The sequence below is a fragment of the Trachinotus anak genome, unplaced genomic scaffold (assembly GCF_046630095.1).
Source record: "Trachinotus anak isolate AG129_WGS33_773 ecotype Australia unplaced genomic scaffold, CSIRO_AGI_Tana_v1 ptg000007l, whole genome shotgun sequence".
NCBI lineage: Eukaryota > Metazoa > Chordata > Actinopteri > Carangiformes > Carangidae > Trachinotus > Trachinotus anak.
Genome location: NW_027273858.1, coordinates 17,260,558 through 17,284,292, shown reverse-complemented (window position 1 = coordinate 17,284,292; position 23,735 = coordinate 17,260,558). Strand labels below are relative to the sequence as shown.

Below are 23,735 nucleotides of genomic sequence, written 5' to 3'. Positions count from 1 at the left end.
TCAATGGTCCCTCAGACTGCACAAGTGTCCATCCCTGCTCCATATAACACCCCCACCCTGGAAACACTTAAACCGAGCCCTTTCCGTTTCTTTATTTTCTTTGGTCAGCTTTGTGTTCTTTACAGAGTCTGAACTTGTGTTTATGAACATAGGTATGTCCAGTCAAAAAGGCCCACATCTTAAGGTTTTACTGAGAGCCCATGGCAACAACCTGTCTTTTGAGGGCCAACCAAAGAGAGGTGTCATCTTGCAAACATGGAATGGGTGACTCTGACACACACTGACAAGCTGTGGTTGAAGCGCATGTCAGGACTGTGGGGTAGACCTCACTAAGTGCTGCATGAATCACAAATGAATAAACTTGAGTCTTGCAATGAATGAGCGCATGGAGAATATTTTTTGCCAGGTTAGAGAAAAAAAAGCAGCTTAAGAGATCTATGGATATATATTTCTGTGGTTTATTGGGTGAAATTGTTTGTCTTAAATAAGAACATGGGCTTTTTATGAATAAAGTCTTCCATGTTGGACTGCAGACATGCCAAGCACAAACCTGTGACCTCTTGGAAACACTGACAAAATTCTTACTTTATTTCCTGACCACAGTGACGAGCAAAAACTACCAGAGTCTGAGGACTCATCCATAACATCTTCCATGATGAGAGACATCAATGGGCTACCCCTGACCTTTCCCTCTCCTTCTCTGAAAAACTCACTTTCTTTCCACCTCCTCCATGCGTGCTGGCAGGCACTGCGTGTGAGGGTGACTGTGGCCGTGGAGGCGGTCCACCTCTTGCCTTAGAGCACTGAGCTCCAGGCTGCGTGCTGCCACCTCTTTCTCCAGAAGGCAGCTCTCCCTCTCCGCCATGCTCATTGTTTCTGGGTCACCGGCTAGCGCGGACTCCTTTATGGAAAGCTCCACAGACTCCAGCCAGGCCTCCAGGCTGCCCAGGGCCTGAAGCACTTTTACAACCTATACAGGAGAGAAGAAGAGAGGCTAATAATGTAGAGGTTTTCCTGCTGGGATTTGCAAGTGATTCAGTGCACAGTGAAAACAAACAGAAGTAAAGCACTGTACAAAGGAGATAACAACAGGTATAACTAATGGAAGTAGACTATGCTCTGACCTACATCTTTTGTACTAAAAGATTCACACTTTCCAACTAAGCCATTAGTCTAGGTGGATTTACAGCCTCTTTCCATCCCCTAATTGAATTATATGGAAGCACAATTTATATTCCTTAAATTAGCCTTCATAAATTCTTGGGACTATACCTTACGGACCCTACCAATTACAGGTAGCAAAGATTAAAGTAAATGACCTTCTAACCATGAGTACATACAGCCCAGGCTGTGGGCCAGCATAAAGTGTCTCACAATGGGAGAAGTAATCCAGAATCATCTGTCATATCCATAAAGCTAACGTCAGAGGTGAGTAATTGCCTCAGTGGGACTCAAAAATTCAACTGCTCGTTGTGAAATATTTAACTTACCCTAAAACCAAGCTCCTCTGAGGCCTGCAGAAACACTGCGTTCCTCTGGTGCCTCCTCCGCAGCTCTTCCCACAGGACTTCCAGCTGGCCAAGGAACTCCTCGATCTTGGCGCTGCCTGGGTGCTGAGCACGGACCAGCCCACGGCCCTCCTGAGGAAGGGGCGTTAAACTGATGAGAGCATGTGATGACTTAGGAATGGGAATCATGTTGTGAAATATAGGCCTAATCTGAAGCTTTGGGTACCTAAAACCGTCTCAGATGAAATGTCAGCTCGTTATTTGATTTATACACAAACCAGACCTGTCAAGGTGCCCGTTTTGCAAAATATGGGGAGTGTTTTTATTCGAGACCTTCATCCAGTGCTTATGTTTTAAGAGAAACTGAAAATGACAGTATGCCTCCGCTTACCCTTTTGACCACCTCTATCCTGGCTCTGTTAGTGAGGATTTCTTGTTCCAGAGTGTGTTGATACCTCCTGGCTGCCTCCAGCCCCTCAAAGCTAGCTATTGAACACACCTGTGTGGCCATGGATACGTTGTCCTTCAGCCAGGACAGAGTCTGACCAAGAGGAGAGACAAACAGGGAAAGAGTTAGAGAGAGAGGAACAGTTTAAACTGAACAATATCTGATTGCAACAAAGATGGCATTTAGATGCCACGAGCCACCGCTACCAGGATCCAGGTGATGTTTCCCATCCTGACCTTTAAGCACACGCAACATTTATTTAAAAAAGAAAAACAAAAAAAAAACAAAAAAAACCTTACTGGAAATGAGAAAACAGTAGCACACATGTCACACTTGAACACATGACAACTCATTTAAAAATGTGACATAATGTCTGTGGCTGGTTACAAGAAACGGGTGTAATAACCGATGAGTACAACTGCAGTGCTGACTTGACAATTCATAGTAATGAATTCTGAGGTTGAGTGCACAGGATTTAATACAAGTTGATTTCTGGTGTAAAGGGAAAAGCAGGTGTGCCAAGCAGGGGTCAAGTCACCTTGTCAGCAGACACGGTGAACTTCTGAAGCTGTATGTGAAGCTGTGGGTGGCCTTGCGGGGCAATGGCAACTTTGGGCTCTGCTCTGGGCTTCCTGCTGCAAAGAAAACACAGACATGTGACTCCAATTTTGACTTACATAAAGACCTCTCATTATGTAAGTCACAGAGAGAGAGGGAGAAGCCAGGCTGAAATGTCACCTTTCCCCCTTCAATTGATGTCTGACGATGACATCATTTGCACAGGCAGGGCTGTCTCCCATGGGCGAAGAGGTGTGGTTCAGTGATTGCCGATCCTGGCTTTGGCTGCTCGGTGTTCTCCTACCACTCCCACATTCAACAATACTCTGTGGATAAAAGAGCAAAAGCCTCTGTAGGAAAATCTAAATGATCAGCAACATGCCATGTGAGTAATGTTTTGCTTTTTCTGTCAACCATCCACCGAATAAATGTTGACTAAATGCATAAACATCTCAGATGGAGGATTTCATGCTCTGACCAGTCACTACACAATGAGGCACTGCTATAGCTCACTGCTAATGTGAATGTTACAATGTGGCTGGAGGCTGGACAACATGGACAGCTGCCCACAGTAGAGTCAAGTATCTCCTGTAAATTATCCAAAGCATACTTTCTTACAAAGGTTGGCTATTCTCAGTGAAATAACCCAGACTAGGCGAAAGATACAAGCAGCCTTTTCTGTTTGACAGCATCAAAGTTTGTAATAAAATACTACAGATGGCAGCAAATGTTTAAATAAATGATAATTGCTTTATGAATGAACACATTGCGCCTAACAAGGTTGCCAACATGTGCTATACCACTTTGATGACTAAAAAGCACCAAAGAACCATTGCAGTTGGAAATATAACCCTTTTTTAAATCCCCTATGCCCACTTCTCATTAAATAGCAACAGTTTGTTTTCTTGTTCTGATTTCCAGCGCTGTCCACTCTGCCTCTGTTCACAACTATGCAGTGGAGTTTTTAGAAAGGTCAGTGCCAGAGCTACAGACCTTGTCAATGTGCATAAATATATTACAGACATCAACAGCCACTAAGCCTCTTTTACAACCATCTGAGTATTTTAAAGGTTGGCCAAAGGACCCTGCAGCAGGGTTTCCAATGAGACCTACATAGATCTGGACTATTACACAGTGGGATATCCTGGTTGTTGGTCTTTTTACCAACTGCAATCCATTGCGAAAGGCTGTTTTAAACACTGTATTGCAACAGAAGCAATGTGTGTTTAGTAAGAACCATCACTAAATATAATATAATATAATAATAAATATTTTATTTTATTTTGTTAAATACAATATTTTGTTTTGTTTTCTTTTTTTGGTACTATACATTCTTGTTTGTTCTTGTTTGTATTTGCTTTACTCGCTAAGTCAAGAGATATTTAAGAGATAAATCAACTGTGAATTTAGTAAAGCATTCTCTTATGCTGACATTTCTATGTCTAACAGTATGAATAATGCCAACCATGATGTGTAAATAGTCCTGTATAACATAATGTCTTTTACATATGCCAGTAAAAAAGTGCTGGCACAAGTAAGGTGTCTGTAAGAATCAGCAAGGCAAACATGCATCTGTCAGTTCTTTCATATTAAAAAAAAATCTGAATCTGAATTTACACAACAGCCAAAAAGCACAAACATCCATTAATAATAGTTTTTATGGAGTAGATTTAATTTAACCATGTTATTTTCTGACTGGGCTTATAGAAGACGTGAGTCAGACAGAAAAGTGTCGCCTCCAAAATTATGCGAGAGATGCAGTAAATTGAAGGGGTCTAACATCATTTACTAACATGCCAGCCATTTTATAGTCAAGTCTGAGTTTCAGAGAGGCACATTATCGGCCCATTTATGTGTTCAAGCTGCAAAACTAACATTCTAGTGTGATTCATTTGACAGGGTTGATAACCATCGCTGACGTCTTCTCCTCAGATATTTGCTTCTGTCCTTCATCCTTCACAGTGGCTTCCACTGTAAACAACTCCTGTGGTGCACTCAACATCCCACTCAGCCATAAGAAAAAGAATTATGTCAGCTACAGCAAAAAATAGCCCTTTATTGATTATTCTGTGTTTTTGGCCCCATCCAATTATCTCCTATTTCAGCATATTTCTCCCTATCTGAGTACTGTTGATTCTTATCTGTTTTCTTCTGAGCTCCTCTTCCCCTCTGCGTCTCTCTGCAATGTGCTATGAAGTGATGTCAGCCAAGAACTATCACTTAGCACAAATCCCATCTGGTCTGCAGCCCCAGCATCTGGCTACAATTAGCCTGAGAAACAGACGATAGCCATGTTTACCTCCAGAAACAAGAGGCCATACCACTGCTAACACAGACATGGATATTTAGATTATAATGCATGTACTCATGTACATACAGACACTTAAACTTTAACAGTTACCATTAAATGATGGAGCTAAATTTCACCAGAGGTGGAGACTATGACAAAGAGAGTGTTTATGTACAAACACTCTGCAGATACATTGAAAGTGCTGTCTACTAGGACATATGCAAATGTCTCAGAGTTAACACTAGCCCACCTGTGAAGCTGCATCTCAAACCGTTAAAAATACTGTAATCAGTTCAGCACACCCAGAAGCTGATGTTAAAGCGCTGCGAAAGTATGTGACAAATTACTTTTACTGTTCAACTGGTGGTTATGCCTAGCTCTGAGTTTGGCCTTTGGGCCCCCGGGTTTTGTTTGGAGTCCATAAAGAGTAACGAGTGGAGCTCCCACAGACACCGCACCTTGGTAACTCCAGCTCCCAGTTTAATAAAGACTAGTGACTGCACTGAAAGGACTCAGTACAGCCATGGAAACAAGCTCAGCGCCCGTTGAGAGAAACAACTGAGCCAGGCTTGCTGGCCTGATGGGCTCCTGTCACAGGTGGCAAAGCCACAGGGCCAGTAACAGCCTAAAAACAGGGAAATGACCTGAACCAGAAAAACAGGGAGAATGGAAAGAGTGAAGTTTTCTCTCCTTGAGCATTTGGGCACTTTCTTACTGGGCAAAATGAGGCCAGAGGCTCAGCAGGGATTTCACAAGAACTCAGGGTCAAAAAAAGGGGAGGAGCATTGCATTATGGGATACCTATTATGGGCTGGCCCAAATAGCCACTGTGCATTCACTTATGGATTGTGAGGAGATTTTTTACGTAAACTTAAAAGACTAAATATACATATAATTACTGGTTTTTAACATACCACACACTTTAGTTTCTAAATACCTCCTCTTCTAAAAGACACAAATAGTGTTTCCTTGTAGGTTTATGGGCAGTGGGATAACTGTAAGAGCACCCATGTGTTCAATAAAATGCTGGTAGGCCTCCAAAATGAGGAATGTTGTATCTGAGAAATCCACATGCTATGCAGATAGACCCTGAATTGACCTACAGCCCATCAATTAATACAGTATTAATCCAATGACTGTGTACTTTTGTTAGAGTGTTTGGAAGCCAAGATATTATTCTACCATAAAGTGAAATGTTGGGTCGACAGGAAAAGCTTATTTGCTCTGGCCCACCATTCAACCATGTTGTACAGTCACGGGCAGCTTGACATTTTTCATGGAAACTGATGTAATTTTTGTGCCAGGGTAAATAACACCTCAAACAGCTCTTCCTGTGACTCCTACAGGGCAATATTCATAACATTTACAGACTGAAGGTCTTGTGAGGAGATAGAGAGGTCTCAAAGGAAAACAGTGAGCAAAGTTATGTATCACTCTATTCTATACAGCATTGGTCTCTGAGTCTTAAAGCCAAACTGGTATTCATCCCAACCATCTTATCAAGGCCTCCTCCCAACTGGGACATCAGGCGATGTTATTAAGTGCAACTAACTAGCTGGTAGGATGGAAAACCAGCAGTATGTTCTGTGCCAAGAATAGAAACCACTGCTCTACAGCACATCTGACAGACTCCAGAAATACTGTTATTTAGTAAAAACCTGCTTAAATTGTAAATCAGGCATTTTCCAAACCAAGGGACAAAGTGCGTCACTTTCTGCAGCCACAGATGTCGTAACACTGAAAGAGGCTGAGCTCATCCTTTGCCAGCACTGATGGCGTTGTTCAAGAGCCACAGTGTGGTTTCTCCAGCAATAGAATGAAATACCGTAGCTACTTACCACACAGCCTTTCAGACGATTCTGCTCCTCCTTCACCTCCTTTCCCATGATCCTTTGCATCTCCGTTCCCACGTTGCACTGGGGTTCTCGGGCCAGTGTCAGGGGGTCAGCGTCTTCCCTGGTGAAAGTGGAGCCAATGGGAGAGAGTGTGTTCCTGTCACTCCTGCAGGGCAAGCAGAGCAGGAGGTTACTGCGGTGCTGACAGCAGGGCTTCAGAGGCCCATGATGAACTCCAATTATGGCTCTGAAGTTTTCTACCAGTGTTTGTGTTATTTGGTTTAAATAGCCATGAAACACAGCTGATAAGACAGATGAGATGATGTAATGTTTGGATCTAAAGATAGCCCACTGACATGAGAAGCTCTCAGCCTGAGAAATATTTGGAAAGCAGGAGATGTTGGAGATGGATGACTTGAGTATTATTATGCACATGGAAAATGTTCAGTCTTTTGCCCAGGTAGAGTATTATGATTGCAATGTCATCCGTGGGCGAATTCCAACGCATCGATGCAGAACATGAAAGCTACTGGCCTAGCCGATATAAAATTTGGCATGAATATTCATAGTCCCCTGAGGATGGAGCCTAATGATTTCAATGAAAATCATAATACTAATCTTCATTTATTCTGCACTTCTCAAGACAAAGTTACAAGGTTTAACAATCCCCTGAACTTTTCTTCACCATCACATCCAAGTTCTCACTTTTATACAAGCAACATCAAAAATCCAGGACAGATAGTTTTGAAATTTACTGATGCCTCCTAGAAGATGGTCCCTTATATTTTGGACATTATTTCAAAGAATGCCACATTTAGTATCCATGCTGTAAGGCTTCAACCATTTTCAGTAATTTAGTATGGACCCCAGTGCACAATCAATATGTCATTTCTTGTAGTAGGTTCTCAGCTTACCACATCATTTAAATGTGGCTGAGCTCATTAAGTGGATATTACTTCTGGTAGTATAATGATGAACATGTCTGAATTCTTACTGTAGGCTATTAAAGTAACAATAAATCAGTTTTACAAATGCAGTAAAAATTCCAAAATATTCTTGTAAACATGTTTCAATTTAGATTTAGCAGACTATCCAAGGTGATGGCAGCAGTTTAATAGTGAGAAGAGAACAAACAATGTTGCCAACTTAACTCAGTGAGCCAAGACATTATTCAACTAGTACAGTAAGCAAACATTTAGTCAAATTCCACTGCTGAAAACAGAAAATTATAAACTAAAAAGTGTGTGGTGAGTGATGCTACGAGTGGCAGGCGGTCTCCAGCCACCCAGAAGGGCCGGCCCTCCACTTTGCTTATAATTTTTCAGTGATTCAAACCCAAATTAAACATGCCTAATCAAGAGAAAGACAGAAATCTCATTTTCATTTGGAAAACTTCTTCTAGGTTTTGCCAGTACAGACTTTTAATGTCCAGTACTAGATGAGTAATAACAGCAAAATACAGTTCCAGCTCAATGGAAACCTGTGGAGGACCAGTTACTGGGTGAAATGGCGCGTGTATTCACAGGGCCACTAAAGATTTCAGTGGTATCCTTGGCCTGTTGTCTTACCTTAAGTCCTTCTGAAGAAGTGCCCAGCAGTCCTTCACCTCACTCTGCTTCTGTGTGACGCCAGCAGCCAGGGCAGGATGGAGATTAGACAGCTGGGACACACTAACATCTAGCATCTACCACACACAGGCCTGTAGGTTAGTTAGAGAAGGCTTTTGCAACACACTTTCAGGATCTGACCAACTTTAAGTGAAAAGATGTTTCCTACCATGATTTGACTTGCAATGTCACGGATTTCTCTGTCTCCAAAACTGTCCAGCTCTTTGGATACAGATATGCTTTTCCTCTGAAAGAAGAGATATGCAACGGTACAAGTGAGTAAAATGTGAATCTCAGCTCTGAGAGGAAAAGAAACAATCAAGCTGCCAGGAAATTTTACCATGTTGTTAATAGCAAACACTGTATTATCAGCCTGCTGGTAGAACGAGGACACCTCCAGTGCCAGCTGAAGATTTTCATGGTAGTTTTTCAGATGAGACTGGATCCTCAGCCACCTACACAGACAGCAGATGGCAGTACAAATAAGTTCACTCTTCGATTTTTCTTTTGATTGAAGATGCTTCATGCAGCATACCAGATCAACTTAAGAGACAAAGTGTACATTTTATTGATGTGTTTCCTCCTGCTGGAGATGTTTTTGCCATCTGTCTTCCCTTGTTTCTCCAGTTTTAGGGCCAAGTGGTTGATCTCCTCGTGAAGGTTTCTGTATAGCTGCTCATCCTGCAGGGAAACAGGGAACACAATCCAACTATGACCTCAGCTGTCTTTACCATACACCCTGGGAGACAAATTACAGTCAGCCATAGATAAATGACCTAGAAACCCCTACAAAATTGTAATATAAACCATTAACATATGGGAATGTGTATAACTTTACTTCAAGAACGTTGTTAAGCATGCATAATGTTTTTCTGTTAATTATTAATAGTTCTTTTGTTTGTCCTTTGCAGTGCTCACCTGTTTCAGATCTAAAATTCTCCTGGTAAGCTGCATTTTGTCAACATTTTCCCCCAGGACATTCACCAGAGACTGCTCCTCTTCCTGCTGGTGCACATAAAAGTCAGTGTTTATATCCCCCATTTATCAGGAAACCAACCATTATTTTTTTTTCAGAGGCACCAGGATTACACCACATTAGCCCTGCTACCAAGGAGGATGCTAAACAGAAATAGCCGTCAGCATTAGGAGGGAAACTTTGAACTTGATACTAATGCACAGAGGAAAGGGTGAGAGGAACTGAGTGGAGAATACTGTCTCCTGCAGGGATGGATGTTTTATAGACTTCATAAGTAAGATCCTCCATTACGTCCCCACAGGTCCATTATCAATCATCAGTTCCCTTGTGCCAGACATGGACATGAACAGAGAGATAAACACAGGCCTAAAACGCAGTACATGATTGCTTTTTGATAATGACAGGCAGATGTTTTACACCGGTGATTATACACAAACAAGAGATGTCTTCGGGATACTGAGTTAATTTCCTGTATTAGCAAGTGCTGTTTTTCATGCCAATTATCTTGGCAACTGTTGATTAGAGCTGTCTGTCCTCTCCGACTCAGAGGTGAACTATCTGAGAAATGTAAATAAAGGTGCAAAACTAAGAATAACCTGAAGTACTTACTTCACATTTCATCCTGTTTCACATTAGTGTTAAATTTGAAAAGAAGAACATAGATGAACCAATAGAACATGCTATAATAATGCAATACGATAATGAAATAACGAAAAACAAACAATATTATTAAAAAATGTTTTACTCAACAGTTCAATGGAACTGACTTCAAGAAGGATGAGAAAAGGAGCAAAAATAGCTTTCACTCTGCAGTTAAATTTAGTTCTTACACTTCTTACACACAGGAATCTTTTTTTACCTTCTCTTTAATCCATGCCTCCAGCTTTTCCACTTTTTTGTTGAACTCCTGCAGGTTCTTGGCTCCACCAAGGGCCCTCGTCTGATTTGCAGCCATCTGTTTTAGGGTATGCCACTGGTCCCTGAGCTGGCTGAGCTGCTTCTTCACCAGATCAGACGTAGGGTTCAACTTGCAGATCAACTGCTCACCCATCTTTTGAAACAAAAAGAAACATAAAGTCAAAGTTCATACAATTTGACACCTCAAGTTTGTCAGAGTCTTGCTTCACAACTGTTGGAAAACTGTCACTTTTGTCTTGGATATAACCTTGAAAAATCTCCTGGCCCTGCTCCTACCCTTCCTGGGCTGACTGAGTGTCCGAGGAGATTCATTATCAGCAATGTACCATTTCCAAACATTTTCCTCTGAGGGGGAAAGAATAAACTGGCTTGACAGAGCCGTCTGGAACACTGAGGAGCTGCTTTTCTCTCTGGTCAACTGGAAATGCCTATGAGACCATTATGTTATGTGTTATGTGAGTTGACAGACTCTTTTAGCACAAAAGACAGTGATTAATGATTCAATTCAGATCCCCTTTACCTTAAAATAGGGCAAATAATTACTTAATACAGTTAAAATTATTATTTCCTATTGGATGTGGGCTGCTCTGCTGTGCCCGTTCTGGTAACATGGTAATATTTCAGGGACAATCCAGCCTCGTGTTCAATCATTGTGTTACCTGGTTGAGTTGAATTAATGTGTTCTCAAAGTCTCTGAGGTCCCTCTGAAGCGTGTGCGAGGCTTCCTCCCAGTCCTGCAGGGGGCAGCGCTGAATATTACAGCCATCCTTCAGATCCTGCAGTTTGCCTTTGATCCAAGCCTCCGCCTGCATCACAAATAAACACACAAAAAATGAAGATATTACCCTTTGCTTTATACTGTGCACAGCATAGTTGTCCACTTAGGTCTGTTAATAGACCTGATTCAGCTGTTTAATGATATTTTGTTTTTTTCTGAAAGTTAAATCTAAGAATGCACCAGATTCAGAGACCAGATGTAGTATAACATGGCTGAGGTTGTATTAATGAGCATTAAGTCTTTTTGTATAAGTGTTATATCTGAGGTGTTATGTGCAACAGTGCAAAGTGCACTTAAGAGAAGTGCATGACCTTGCAGTAACCATAGTGACAATAATTTGCCCCTGAGTAAATTCTGTATATTTTATTCTCTGCTAAAAAGGGAAATGATGCTTTGATGTAGCCTACATGTGAGAAAAATGTGGTGAACAGATGAGCTGTATGTATCAATATTACAGAATGCAATATGACAAAATTACTAACAGATTTATTTTCTTCTTCACAGAAATTTATATCTACAGCTTTCACACGCAAGACTCATCTACGACTCAACAAAGTGGTTGTCACAGTGGTAAACGCTGTCTTGTTTCTGCTGATCACGAGAGCAAACAGGTCACATTTTCTTCCCTGACTTTGAGTAATACGGAGCCTCAGACACATCAAAAACAGCCCTTTGTTCTCCAGTGTCATATTATGCAGAGCAGAGGTTTCTCTGGGCAAGTGCCTAGACTCGATTGCATAAGGCTTAGTCTTGCAGAGCTAAATTCTCTGGCAATATTTGTATGGAGTGAGAAGTGGAAACCAAGTGGCCAAAGTCAGAACGTGTTGGAAAATACATGTTTGTTTTCTGCGAAGAACCCAGTGTGGCAAGTCTACGATCCACCTAAGTCACAATAATCGAATGGATTAATAAATCAGCTCATGTTGCTCCAGAAGCAGAAATAGAAGAACCTCAGTTGATACAATCAGCAGAACTTTTTTTTTCACAGTGCTGTTTTTATGTAGTTTGCAGAATATCAAATAACAATTAAGCACACAAAAAAAGTCATTAAAACATTACATCAAAGCATTATTTCCCAAGAAATCCAGTGTGATTTATACTGAATAATAGAGTCTATACCAGCCCTTTTCACCAGACCGCACACTAAACAACTCTTTGTTCTAGATTAAAATGTGATGTCAATTCTCCTCAGAGAGGCAGGTCATTAACTTTACAAGGCCCCCGGGGCAGCAGAGGTATTTCTGGATTGAACAGAAGGAAAAGAGCTTGACAAAACAGGCCTGCCCCTATCTCCTCACACTGGGTTCCATGGCATTATAATGACCTCATACAGGAAGTCTATGATTCCCTTGTTTCTTCCTGTCCACTCTCCACAACAATGGTCTGTTTATCGAAATGTACAGTTGGGCCTTAGTCTAGCCACAGAGAGTAGACAGCTAATGCATGCATGCAGTTCAGACTGTAACACAGCTTCTAATGTTATGTGAAAAATCTGTTGCGACACAGGGAAACACGACTGCAGAACAATTTTTCAAATATGCTCCATATTTGTTGATTAAAACCACTCTTTTATTGACTGTTTTTAATTTCTACGAGCTTCAAAGGCACCAAATATTAGCATTTTTACTGAAAAAAAAAAAAAACGAAGTGTGCATATCTTTACACTCCCTAAAATGTTTACGAATAAGACAAATTTTTTAGCCTCTCTAATAAAGCACCTTGGCACTGAAAAGACTGTGGAAGTGGAAGTTTTCTCTACTTTCTCATCATGGATTTGAGATGGTGAAAGGTGAGATGTTTTGCAGAGCAGCCTCCGAGACAGATGGCCCTCAGTGAAGCCGCACTCTTCTAGCTAGAAGCACTGGGGGCCTTTTAAGTCTCTCTCCGGAAACCTCACTTCCACTTCCACAGCGATGTGATACTGTAATAACACATTCTCATTAGTAATAGCAGTTTTTTGTCTTTGTGCGATTCCAGAGTCTGAGGACACTTAGTGTTGTAATACTGTACAGATTGTTGAGGCCCTTGAGGCAGATTTGTGATTTGGAGATATATAAATATAATCTGATTTGACTAACCAAATCCCTGTAAAACAAGCAGTTCCCCAGGAACCAAAACGTCACAGCTATTTAAAGTACATTCTCAAATAAAGTTAAAATATGAAAGGCTGTTTCGTCTAAAAGCAACAGAAACACAAGTTCCAAGTAAGATCACGGGGGCGGCTAAGCTTGTCAACATTAACGACTCGCTACAGAGCTGTTTTCAACACATACATACATCATATGTTTCTATTAGCAGACATGTCCAATATTCATTTCTTATTATTGGAAGTAAACGGCCTATCACTTGGACAGTTTCTCAACAGAGATTTGATGACAAAGCCAACTGCTGGACAAAATGTCCCTCTGCCAAACTCGCTTAAAAATGTCCCTCTGCCGAACTCGCTGAAAAATGTCCTTGTATGCCGGGGTGAAAGCAGTGATGAGATAACACAACCAGTTGTGCTGCTTGGCTGAGTCTCTCTGGGCCATAGGCGTGAAGAGATGGAGCCAAACAATGATCTCATCCCTAAATAATTGCTTCACTTGTGGCGGTTTCCCCTCCCTCTCTTCCCTCTGCTGAACACAGCTCATACAGTTCTCGGGACAAAATAAGAACCAGTACATATTTTGTTCTCCTCCGACGGTCATGAGACAGGCAGATTTCATTCTGATTTCGTCTCAGCAGTGTAACTTGTTGCTTTTGAGATTAACCCACTCCAGCTTTTTTTCATTCAGCGTCAGAGGAAATGAGATTCTGATCAATTTAATTTTTAAATGATTTAAAACATCTCCATCTGCAAAATAAGCATATTCTGGAAAAATGAAGTGGAAAAAACCCACCCTCCCCAAAAATTTTTATTAGTTTCCAATTGTACGAGGGAAGACAGAAATGCAAGAAGTAACTTTTGATGAACAGATTCAAAATTATGCAGCTTGTGACAACATGTTGGTTTAGTTCTGGTTTGCATACTAATTCATGCTACATGCGTGCACGTCACATTTTACCTGCAGTACTTCCTTGTTGAAGAGCGAGTTGCGCTGAGTGAAGAAGTCACTCTGGGATGTTACGGCAGCTGCCGATGCTTCACTCTGTGTGTGTGGATGACTTTCTTTTCTCTGAGGCTCTTTCTTCTGCAGTTCAGGAACTGAAATCTGTGTGAGCGCACATGACAGACAATAAAGTGTTGAAAACATGATGGCAATCTGACTGCAACATTCGCCCTTTTGGTTCTAGATACAACTTGAACACCAGATGCCTCTGTTAAAACCTATAACTAAACTGCTAAATACAGTGAGCACAATTAGGGGATTTTGTCCGTTTATGATAATTATACAGTTTTTTTTCCATCCAGAGACATTAACAACATGTGTCAGACTGGCCCCAAGGTCCCTCTTAACAAAAACTTACTGTCAGCACTACGTGAGATGAAATGAACACGACTGGCATAGCTTCACTAATGGACAAGCATTCCTGCTGCTCTCCAATCAGGAAACATCTGGGCACATGAAGGAAGCAGGAGCGGACAGATCCTTGGATGTCTGACGTTTTTTACTGTCAGCCTTACATGTAAACATATCACCTTTAAAGGACTCTGGTGGATCATGTTCACTCTTCCATCCCTGGACGGGTAAAGGCACCACCGCCTTCTCTCGTGTAATTATAAGCATTTTTTGCCACCTACATGAATAATGTAGAAGCAAGGTGTTGTTGTGGTAACAGAAAAAGAGGTGATGTGAATGATTAGTTTAGTTTTTTGTCCAAAAAGGGGAAATGAGGCCATTGCTGTGTCAGAGTGTTATTATAACCAGCCTCCATAAGGACTTGACTTCAGCAAGCCTTTTCTTTTGTTAACATCTTCCCTGACCTCATGTTTTCCAGTGAGCCCTGCCTCTGCGGGGTCTGCTGTAACGCAGCACTTCATCCACAACACACACTGATGACTTCAACAAGGAACAGGCCAAATCCAACAGCCCACTGACTTTAAACAATATCCTACAATATGCTCACACTGTTTTCTACTGTAGACTGTTTCTTCAATAAATTACAGCCAAACAAGAGGAAACAACAGGCTATTTGTGAAGTGTTCAAAGACACATTGCTCCCACAACTCGTTTTCCACCTCTGTGCAACTTTGCTCCAAATGTATAATATAATAAACTGAGTTTGGCGAACACACCATATGACTTCACTTCCTAAACTCCAAGAGATTCATCAGCTCCACAGCTGGCTATTAAGACCCCACTGCCTCACAACAAAACAACTGTGTTTCCACAGTCTGAATAAGGCTGGGAAAAACAGCATCATTGTCAAAGACAAACCCCCACGAATATCAGAAAATTATAGTATTTATACAGTGTCTTTTTTTTTTTTTTAATTAAACGTCCATTTACTGAAATAAAACCAAGCAAACTGTTTTTCCAAAGCTGGCTAGTTGTCGTTTTTAATTTGGCAGTTTGCATCTTACCTGTTGTGCAGACTTCTCCCCGTCCACTTTCACCCTGGCCTGTCCCTGTGTGGGCTGTGTGGGCTGAGAGGCACCGCTACTGTCTTTTCTGAGTAAAACCTGCAGCACAAAGATGAGTAAATAAGTAAATAAACAGGACGATGAAAACAAGAGACAAACTGCAATTAGCATTTTATACAGGGTTTGTGCACGTACCACCAAAAAAAAAAAAAAAAAAAGTCCATACCTACAATCAATGTTGTTCATTTTCCATCTTAAAACAAATATCTCCAATAATTCTGATGAACAACTACAAGGTTTTACTTTCTACGGCGTCAGACAATATGTTGTAAACATATTATATTATAACCAGCAGCTCAAGAATATTTAAGCTACAACTGATGCAGAGAAAACCCGTTTGGTTCGTCGCGTATGTTGAAAAAATGTACAAAGTGTATTTAACTTGCCATGCTGACTTTGCTTGTAGAGACATAACCAGCATTTGTCGTTTAAACAGTTGAAAGTAAATTATTTATTTATTTATTTATTTATGTATCCAGGTTACATAAGTAAAACAACATTTCACACACAGCTGCGAAAAAATAGATTTTGTCTTTATTAAGTGAAATTTTTATTATTTTTATTTTAGTAAGTGCCTTTTAATTATGCTTCAGCATTTAAACAAATCACACCTGTGTGATATTTCTTATTTCCCTTGTTAAAAGAGTTGCACATTTTTTAGTAGTAAGTGTGTACTGTACCTTAAATTGAGAGTTGGGTTTACTCTCACAGCTCACTCCCACAATCCTGGGTAGATGTGGATCAGACGTGTTTGTGACATTGTTGTTGTTGTTGTTGTTTTCAGATGTGGACCTTGTGATGGAAAGCTGGGCCGGTCCCGCTGCCAACTTGTTCTCTGATCTTTCTTTCCCAGAGATTGTGATCTTCTTGATGGATCTGGAGACAGCGGAGGGGGAGGCGAGGTTCTGGTTCAGGTGGTCCTCTGCTGCCATGTGCTCTTGGTTGTGCTTCACCGGGGCAACCTGCTGGACGATAGGTGAGACGAGACAGGGGCCATGTGCACAGACCTGGGATCGACTGAGGTAGAGCGAGTTCAGGTTGTGCTGTAACGTGCAGTTATCCAGACTCGGGCTCTGTAGATAACTCTGTGTAAAATCCTGGCATTTTGGCACAGCGGGGACTGACAGTTTTGTCCCAATGGTGAAGGGCTGCACCTTCCTCACAATGCTTTCAGACATGACCAGTGTCCTGATAAGAAAACAAAATAAAGTGAAGTCCAAATGAGCTTTTAAAAAAGTCTCTCACATCCCTTTGTACACTCTCCTCACTCAACAGTTGTCCAGTCTCTGTTCAGCAGGCGAGTAGAGGGTTGAACAGAAAGTGGAGGGAGAGCTCAGTTCTCCACCTTCTTGTGCATGTTGAGAATGCACAGCACACAGCCCAGGATGGCTTCCTTGGACTCCTGGGATCGAATGCGGTCCCAGACGTGGCGCAGCGCCGTGCCAAGGTGGGCAGCGCCTGAAGAGAGGCTTCTCCTGAGGAACTGTGCCACTGAGCCTGCCAGTCTGCTACTGAGGAGCCTGATAACCAGGGACCGCAGCAAGATGAAAACTGCTGGCATGCTGCCTGACTGTGCTGTGCAAGAAAAAAAAGAAAAGAAAAAGAAAAAAAGACAGCTCAAAAAAAGGAGGGGGAAATAGGAGGGTTGGTTAAGAGAGGGGATGAAGTCACCACCTCTCCACTCACTCTCTCTCTTTCTCTTTCTTTCTGTCAGGAGCGACAGAGCGGAGAGGGGGCTGTAAAGCCTGGCTGTCAAAACTTCCCCTCTGAACTCGAACAGAAAATCTGCTCAGATAAGAGTAATGGAGTCAGAGTGAGAGACCTCTGTTAGACCTCTTCAGTCACAGCTTATCCTCTATGAGGTAATATCCTCAGCTGAAACACACTCACACACACCCACACAGCCTCTACCTTACCTCCACCTCGTGGAAGTGCAGAGGAACAGAGTCGGCCCTGAGGTGCAAAAATTGAAAGATAAAAAAAAGTCTTTCAAAAGCAGATTTAAAAAAAAAAAAAAAGTCCAGTGTAGTCAGATCTGAGGAGAATGAGCTTCAGAGGCTCATGTTAGCGCGTTCTGTCCAGGAGTGAGAATGCTTTCCTCAGCTCTGAGCCTCCTCTTTCCCTCAGTGAGGAGCAGTTGTCACACAGGTTACAGCTGAATGGAGCAGAACATCCCTGTCGCCCTGCTCCTTAAACCTCAGAGCTGCTGTTATGACAAGTGTGGGGGGGCAAATAACAGTCAAGCAGATGATGACCCCTACCACTCCTTAATGGTGGCAAGGGTTCAACAGAGCACATGCTGGGCTGACTGATTGGAATGGCAGGGGTGGCGTGCCTACATGAGGGGAGTGGGGATTACTGAGGAGGAGAGGGGGGGGTGGACAGCAGAGAAAATATTTGCAAGGAGCAGAGGGAAGAATCTGCTTCCACTGGTGAAAGCTTTTCCCAAAAAAGGATCTCTCACTCTTCACTTTGTGGACCCTCTGATGTGACCCCTGCACCTGGCCCGGCAGCTCTCAGGAGCAGTTCAGCCTCTTACTACAAAGCCGAGTGGATCGAATGAAACCGGGGTTATTATTGCATGCCTCATTTTACAACCCAGTACTTTTGAAATTAGTGTTCACTAAATATCAACCCATGCAGTAAAATGACATAACATTTAGAAATAGAAACATTAAAGTAACGCATTCATTCATGTGTCTCCAGTGTGACTCCAGCGTTTGAGCCAACAGTGGGACAACTCAGCGGGGCTCCATATGGCAGAGGTAGCCCTGGAGTCGACATAGTTAATGATGCTTTTAAAAGAGCTCTGGTTTCATGATGAAGTCATCTAAGGAAGAGTTTTAATGTGTTGCAGCTTGAAATCAGAGATAAATTCTGCCCAGGGCTGGGTGGTGTTCACGGAAGGCTAGATGGGTGGAGTTCAAGGGGTTTGGCTAACTTTAAAATGCCATTTCCTCATATTGCTGGGGCGAGTGGCTCTAAAAGCGTGTGATTTATGTGTGAGTGAGTACACTGTGTGACTACGACACCACCGTATGCTGAAATGTTGGTCAAGTTCAATCGGAACATGTGGAAATGTGGGAGATTATTTTTAATTTAGGATCATTTTTTGTTGGGAAAGTAATGGACCACATATAAACATCTTTTTGAAAGTCATGCCTTGTAAAGGCAAACCAGCAACCAGTCCACAGCAGAGCCTATGATGCAGCTTGAAGCAAGTAATCAAAAATCCACAACAGATTTACCTCTAAACTCTGACTGTATGACATTTACACCATGTCCTTAAGTTATAGAGAAATAAAATGGATTAGACTACAGGTCTGTGCTGTTTGCAGCCACGTTGAACAGTGAGTATTGTTTATCTACCCCAAAAATAACAGAGGAATTATTGTTAAAGCATTTTGTAGTGTAACATATTTATTAGCTTCACATATATACATGAAGAATCTTATGATTTAAATGGATTTTCATAGAGAGGATTATCCTAAAAATCATGTCTCTAAAATCTTTCTTAGTAACTAAGGGCCCTTTGTATAGTATCATGTAAGATTTGGTAAAAGTTGACTTGTAGGCTTTAAAAATATCTTTTTCTCCTACTAAAAAAGATTTTTGTAAGATTTCTGAAACTAATAGTTTTTAGTCAGGATGATTTGTTTGTGTATGCCCTGTTTTAGCCTATAAACATTTATAAAGGATGGAAAGTTGTTTGCTCACAGGCAGTGTCAGATTAGATTTGAACCAGGTGTCCCACCTCTGCCAACCAAGTCAGATTAGGCTACTGTAACACCTTCCTTATGTTGTTTACCCTGGAAGTCCTCTCTCTCTCTCCTCACAGCTCTCATCCACCTCTTGTGCGCTACCCGCATCGTCAGCTTTGATCTGAAGGCTCTTTTATTTGTGCCACCTTCCTTTATTTGCATCTTTGAGGATGGATGTTGAAGACAAACTAGTTCTGGCCTGATGGCTGATATCACTGCCTCCCAAGACGATAATAAAAACCTGATGCTTCCTCACCGCAGGCCCTGGTTGGTGATCGCCCTTGTTAGATATCTTCCATTTTATTAGAGTCAGTAAATATGACTTGGAAGACTTGTTCAGGGGGTGATGTCACCGAGGCTGCCCGCATGAAAGGAGAGTGATAGCTGCGGCGGAGGAGAGAATATGCATGGGAGCTAGAGGGGGTCTGTACTTTTCCACTTGGTGTATGTCATCACAAAGGCATGATTGGCCTCTTGGTCAAGTTTCAGTACTGATAAGATTAAGTTTGTGCTCTGGATCACGATCAGAAAAGAAATGGTTTGAAGTTTTAAAAATGGCTGATATGAAAGGAACAGAAAAATGAAAATACTGACTTCACATGTGCTAAGTCAGCCATGCTTGGCCCGAACTTTTTAGGTCACAGATGAGGTCTAACCCCAACATGGGACTCTTCTCCAGCTCAGCACTACACACAAAACAACTGAATTTAAACAAATCTTCCATCTGAGGTCTTTGGAATCAAGTCTTTGTTTATTAATTTAATGGCTAAAATTGTATTGTTTCAATGCTGGATGCCAGGACTGCATAACCACCAAAATGTAATAATTTCCTTTGTGGCCCAGAACACCATTTTTATGTTTTAACAAGCAGGGCAGACAAAGCATAAACAGACTTATCTCAACACAAGCAAGCAACACAAGCATATTTAAACTGTACAACTTCTTTTTACTTTATTTAAATGGAAAGACTGAAAAACTAAAGAGAAGGTTGTCTCTTCTGTTAAACCTGTGAATGACTATGAAACATACAATCTGAAAGGCCGTAGGGCCGAGTGCCAATGAAACTGTGAAGTCATACATTTGTACTAATGCATATCTGTTAATCTGTAACACTTTCAATTCCTTTGTTGTTCGCTCACATGTCTAAACCCACATCTTGACAATGACCTAGCCTCTCTCAGATGGGTCGCCTGTGGGCTTTTATACTGATGATAATACACAGCATTAACAATGAAATGATTTGTGCTTGAACAGAACAACAAGACAGCTGCAGTTCATGGAAATATAAACACATTACAAAAGCCACATTTACAGCATTCACTTCATGATGTCCACATGGGTTTTTTCCCATCCCAAACCTCTTCAGCCTGTGTGAAGACGGGGTTGCAACATAGTTTATGACATAACTTCAATCAAATCCTCATGACACAAACATAGAAAAACTGCAACCTTTAAGCCTGTCAGCTCAAGCTACCACATCCTTTGATCATTTATTTTGTAAGGTTCAGTGATTTCTGGACGGAGATGCAGATACACATGTGGGCAGGTAGATGCAGTGAAGGCAGACGGAGAATTTCAAAGTAAAACAGGAAATAACAAGAGCCAAAGGAGTCACTCAGATATAGGGTGGGACTGATATAGCACTTTTAATAATAAGATAATTGTGACAGCCAGGTCTGACGCTTACCTGAGGCCAAATTTGACCTGTCGAGACTGCATGTTTATCAGCTGACGTTCACACACACCTGTGGTACTTGATCCTGGGAGTCTTGTTTCGCTCATTTCCCCTGAACATGCCCACTCATATCACAACTGTGAAGAGCCCAAGCAAGCTCCAGTGTTGGATGACATCATATGCAATAAAATGCCATCTTAGTCAGTCAGCACTCATTGTTTGGAGAGAGACAGTGCCAAGTTTTCACACAGCAGAGGGAGGCAAGCAGAGACAATGAAACTCAACTGTCTGCCATGACGCATATAATTTTTTACCTATTAAACTGTAGTGGCATTGTTCCAAAAAAAAAAAAAAAACAGCCTCTATGTAAAATGTATTCCCCATTATTAAATATCTTTGAATTTTATAGGTCACATTTTATAGAGTGTCTTGTTTGAAGGTAACTGACATCAATAATACCACGACCTCTGGTATCCTCTAACGGCAATCCTCCATGCAAGCCATAATATTTGTTCTATTCAGCCTCCGACTTTGGCAGCAAAGTGGTATTGAGAGTAGAAACAGTGTCAGAAGTCCATGTCAGTAAGTATGTTAAAATAAAAAGGCAGGAGTCAGACCTGGCTTTAAGACAAGCGGGCCTTTGTTTTGACTCAGACATCCTAAATGGATTTTTTTTTTGTCCTACCATAACAATTGGCCTTGATGTTAGAAAAATACACCAGGCAGTGCAGTTGAGAAACAGTAATTTCGGAGCAGTTATAAATGGTTAACATCAAAAGAGGCTTTCACTGGCTCTTAAAATAAGCTGATTCAAAGTCTACATTCAAGTTTGTCCACCAAGTCAATGAACTGATCATCAAGGACATTTGTAAATGATCAAATGAATCCACTTCACAGTTAGTTTGTGTTTCTACTTGTTGACCAAAGGCCAGTTGGTAACAAATTGGCATCCACTGGATCGTTTGTTCTTACAAGTGTAAATGTCAATGTGAATGAAGTGATTTTGCTTGGCTGTATTAGAAAGGCTTTGGAATTAAAAGAATAGGTGCCATTTCATTTTTACCCACACTAGTGCCCTATAGCAGTTCCAGTGACATTCAGTTTGTCTGGCTGTTAGTTGATCCACTTTCAGTTCAGTCTGAAATAGTTTTGGATGGATTGCCATTAAATTTGGTATTAGCATTTACATTCACGGTCACCAGAGGATGAATCCTGGCGATTGTAAGATCACAAGTTTGACATTTGTTTATAGTCAACTATTGGATGAAGATTTGGTGGAGAAGCTCAAGTCCCCCTGAGGATAAATTGTAGTAAGTCTAGTGATCTCATCTAGCACCATCCTCAGATTGAAGATTTAGGTTGTCTGCTTTGGAATACCTACAAAACTGATGATTTTCCCATCAGGCTCACCTGTACTTACTGTGTTTGGCCCAATTTAGAAAATGTTAGCATGCTAACACACTGAACTAACATGGTTAACATGGTTAAACGTCATACCTGCTAAACAACAGCTTATTAGCATTGTCATGTTGGCATGCTGACATTAGTGTTCAGCTCAAAGCACCGCTGTGCCTTAGTACAGCCTCACAGAACTGCGAGCGTGGCTGTACACGTTTTGATCTGTAACTGTTGTTCGAATTTATAATTAAGATGGAGTTGAATAAAACAATGCTTAGAAGGCTGCTCACCCTCTCCATCCTGCTCTCGTCTGAGGAGCACAGCGAGCAGGAACACACCGTGTTTCACAGGCCGTTATTGTGCTTTTCCCCGAGTGCAATTTGAAGCCACCATCAGGTGGCCGTCAGGCTGAATGGCAAGATGAGGTAACTCCGTCATGTGACATCATAGCTTCCCATGGCAACCGTGCTCCAGCAGCAGGAAGCAATTTCCCATATCAAAGGTCGAATAACAGAAAAAAGCTGTACCTTATTTTTGCCCTCTCCAAAAGTGTCAATCACCCTGAGAGGGAGGCTTAACATTTGACCTCTGATGTCATTCCAGCAACAGGTTGAGTGCCTTCAAGCCTTAATTTGGAAGCTCTGCTGACCTGGTGGTGTGATCTATTAATCACATACAGGAACTTTAATCATATGCTGTAGCCAGCCTGGGGTTTATTGCTTGCCTGTGTGTTTGACATCTGAATCGGCCAGTGTTGCCAAGTGGAGAGGCTTGTTAAAACATTTTGAATGCAGAAACAAAGAAATCAAGAAAGGGGTGAACCTACATATTTACATTTAAACATTTACACACCCTGACATTTGATGGATCTGCTCTGTAATCATGATGTACTTCAAAACTTCACAAGAGAAACAGCAGAAGAAAAATACACGGTTTCATCTGAGTGCTTCGGGCAAATGGAAAGATGTAGGCAAGCCAAAGTACATCTTGAGTCATTTTTGAACACCACCATTGCGTTGTAGATTAGTTTAATGTTTTGGTTGAGGTAATTCTTCTCTGTCATTTTCTAATTGGAGGTAAATAAGAAAATACCAATAAATATACAGACAACTTGTAAAAACTTCCACAGATGTTCTTTAACCGTTTTTGAAAAGCAGTGGGGTTAACACTGATTTTATCTCACCATGGAGACATCATTACACTTCACCTCAAAGAGTCTGGATTTAATACAGGACAGACGAACGTAATTTTTATTCCTGCTTTGACATACACGGTGGCCTTGAGGGCTTTACATAACAAGCCGGACCTACCTGAGAGCTCTGAGTTATTGTTTGCCTCACTCATGTCACCTCCTGTTAGTGGAATGGATGAGCTCATTGCTGACACCAGCCTCAGCTATGCAAGGCTTGTCGATGC

General features: G+C 41.5%; 1 protein-coding gene across 7 annotated transcripts in view; it reads right to left on the bottom strand.

Moving 5' to 3' along the window:
- Window positions 1-17,636, bottom strand: part of LOC139623127 (spectrin beta chain, non-erythrocytic 5) — a 30,142-nt gene extending 12,506 nt beyond the window's left edge. For 2 of the 7 annotated variants that reach the window (XM_071481092.1, XM_071481099.1), the window contains exons 1-16: window positions 16,166-17,634; window positions 15,426-15,524; window positions 13,966-14,112; window positions 10,800-10,946; window positions 10,082-10,273; window positions 9,165-9,251; window positions 8,809-8,927; window positions 8,587-8,701; window positions 8,416-8,493; window positions 8,208-8,323; window positions 6,643-6,805; window positions 2,695-2,840; window positions 2,495-2,591; window positions 1,900-2,049; window positions 1,491-1,640; window positions 714-970 (exon numbers count right to left, since the gene is read on the bottom strand). In XM_071481092.1, the coding sequence (XP_071337193.1) occupies window positions 714-970; window positions 1,491-1,640; window positions 1,900-2,049; window positions 2,495-2,591; window positions 2,695-2,840; window positions 6,643-6,805; window positions 8,208-8,323; window positions 8,416-8,493; window positions 8,587-8,701; window positions 8,809-8,927; window positions 9,165-9,251; window positions 10,082-10,273; window positions 10,800-10,946; window positions 13,966-14,112; window positions 15,426-15,524; window positions 16,166-16,663 (2,561 nt within the window). In that variant the 5' untranslated portion in view covers window positions 16,664-17,634. Of the gene's footprint in view, window positions 1-713; window positions 971-1,490; window positions 1,641-1,899; window positions 2,050-2,494; window positions 2,592-2,694; window positions 2,841-6,642; window positions 6,806-8,207; window positions 8,324-8,415; window positions 8,494-8,586; window positions 8,702-8,808; window positions 8,928-9,164; window positions 9,252-10,081; window positions 10,274-10,799; window positions 10,947-13,965; window positions 14,113-15,425; window positions 15,525-16,165 lie in introns of all 7 variants that reach the window. The other 5 variants (XM_071481095.1, XM_071481094.1, XM_071481096.1 and 2 more) reach the window with 5 other exon arrangements.
- Window positions 17,637-23,735: the final 6,099 nt, after the last annotated feature.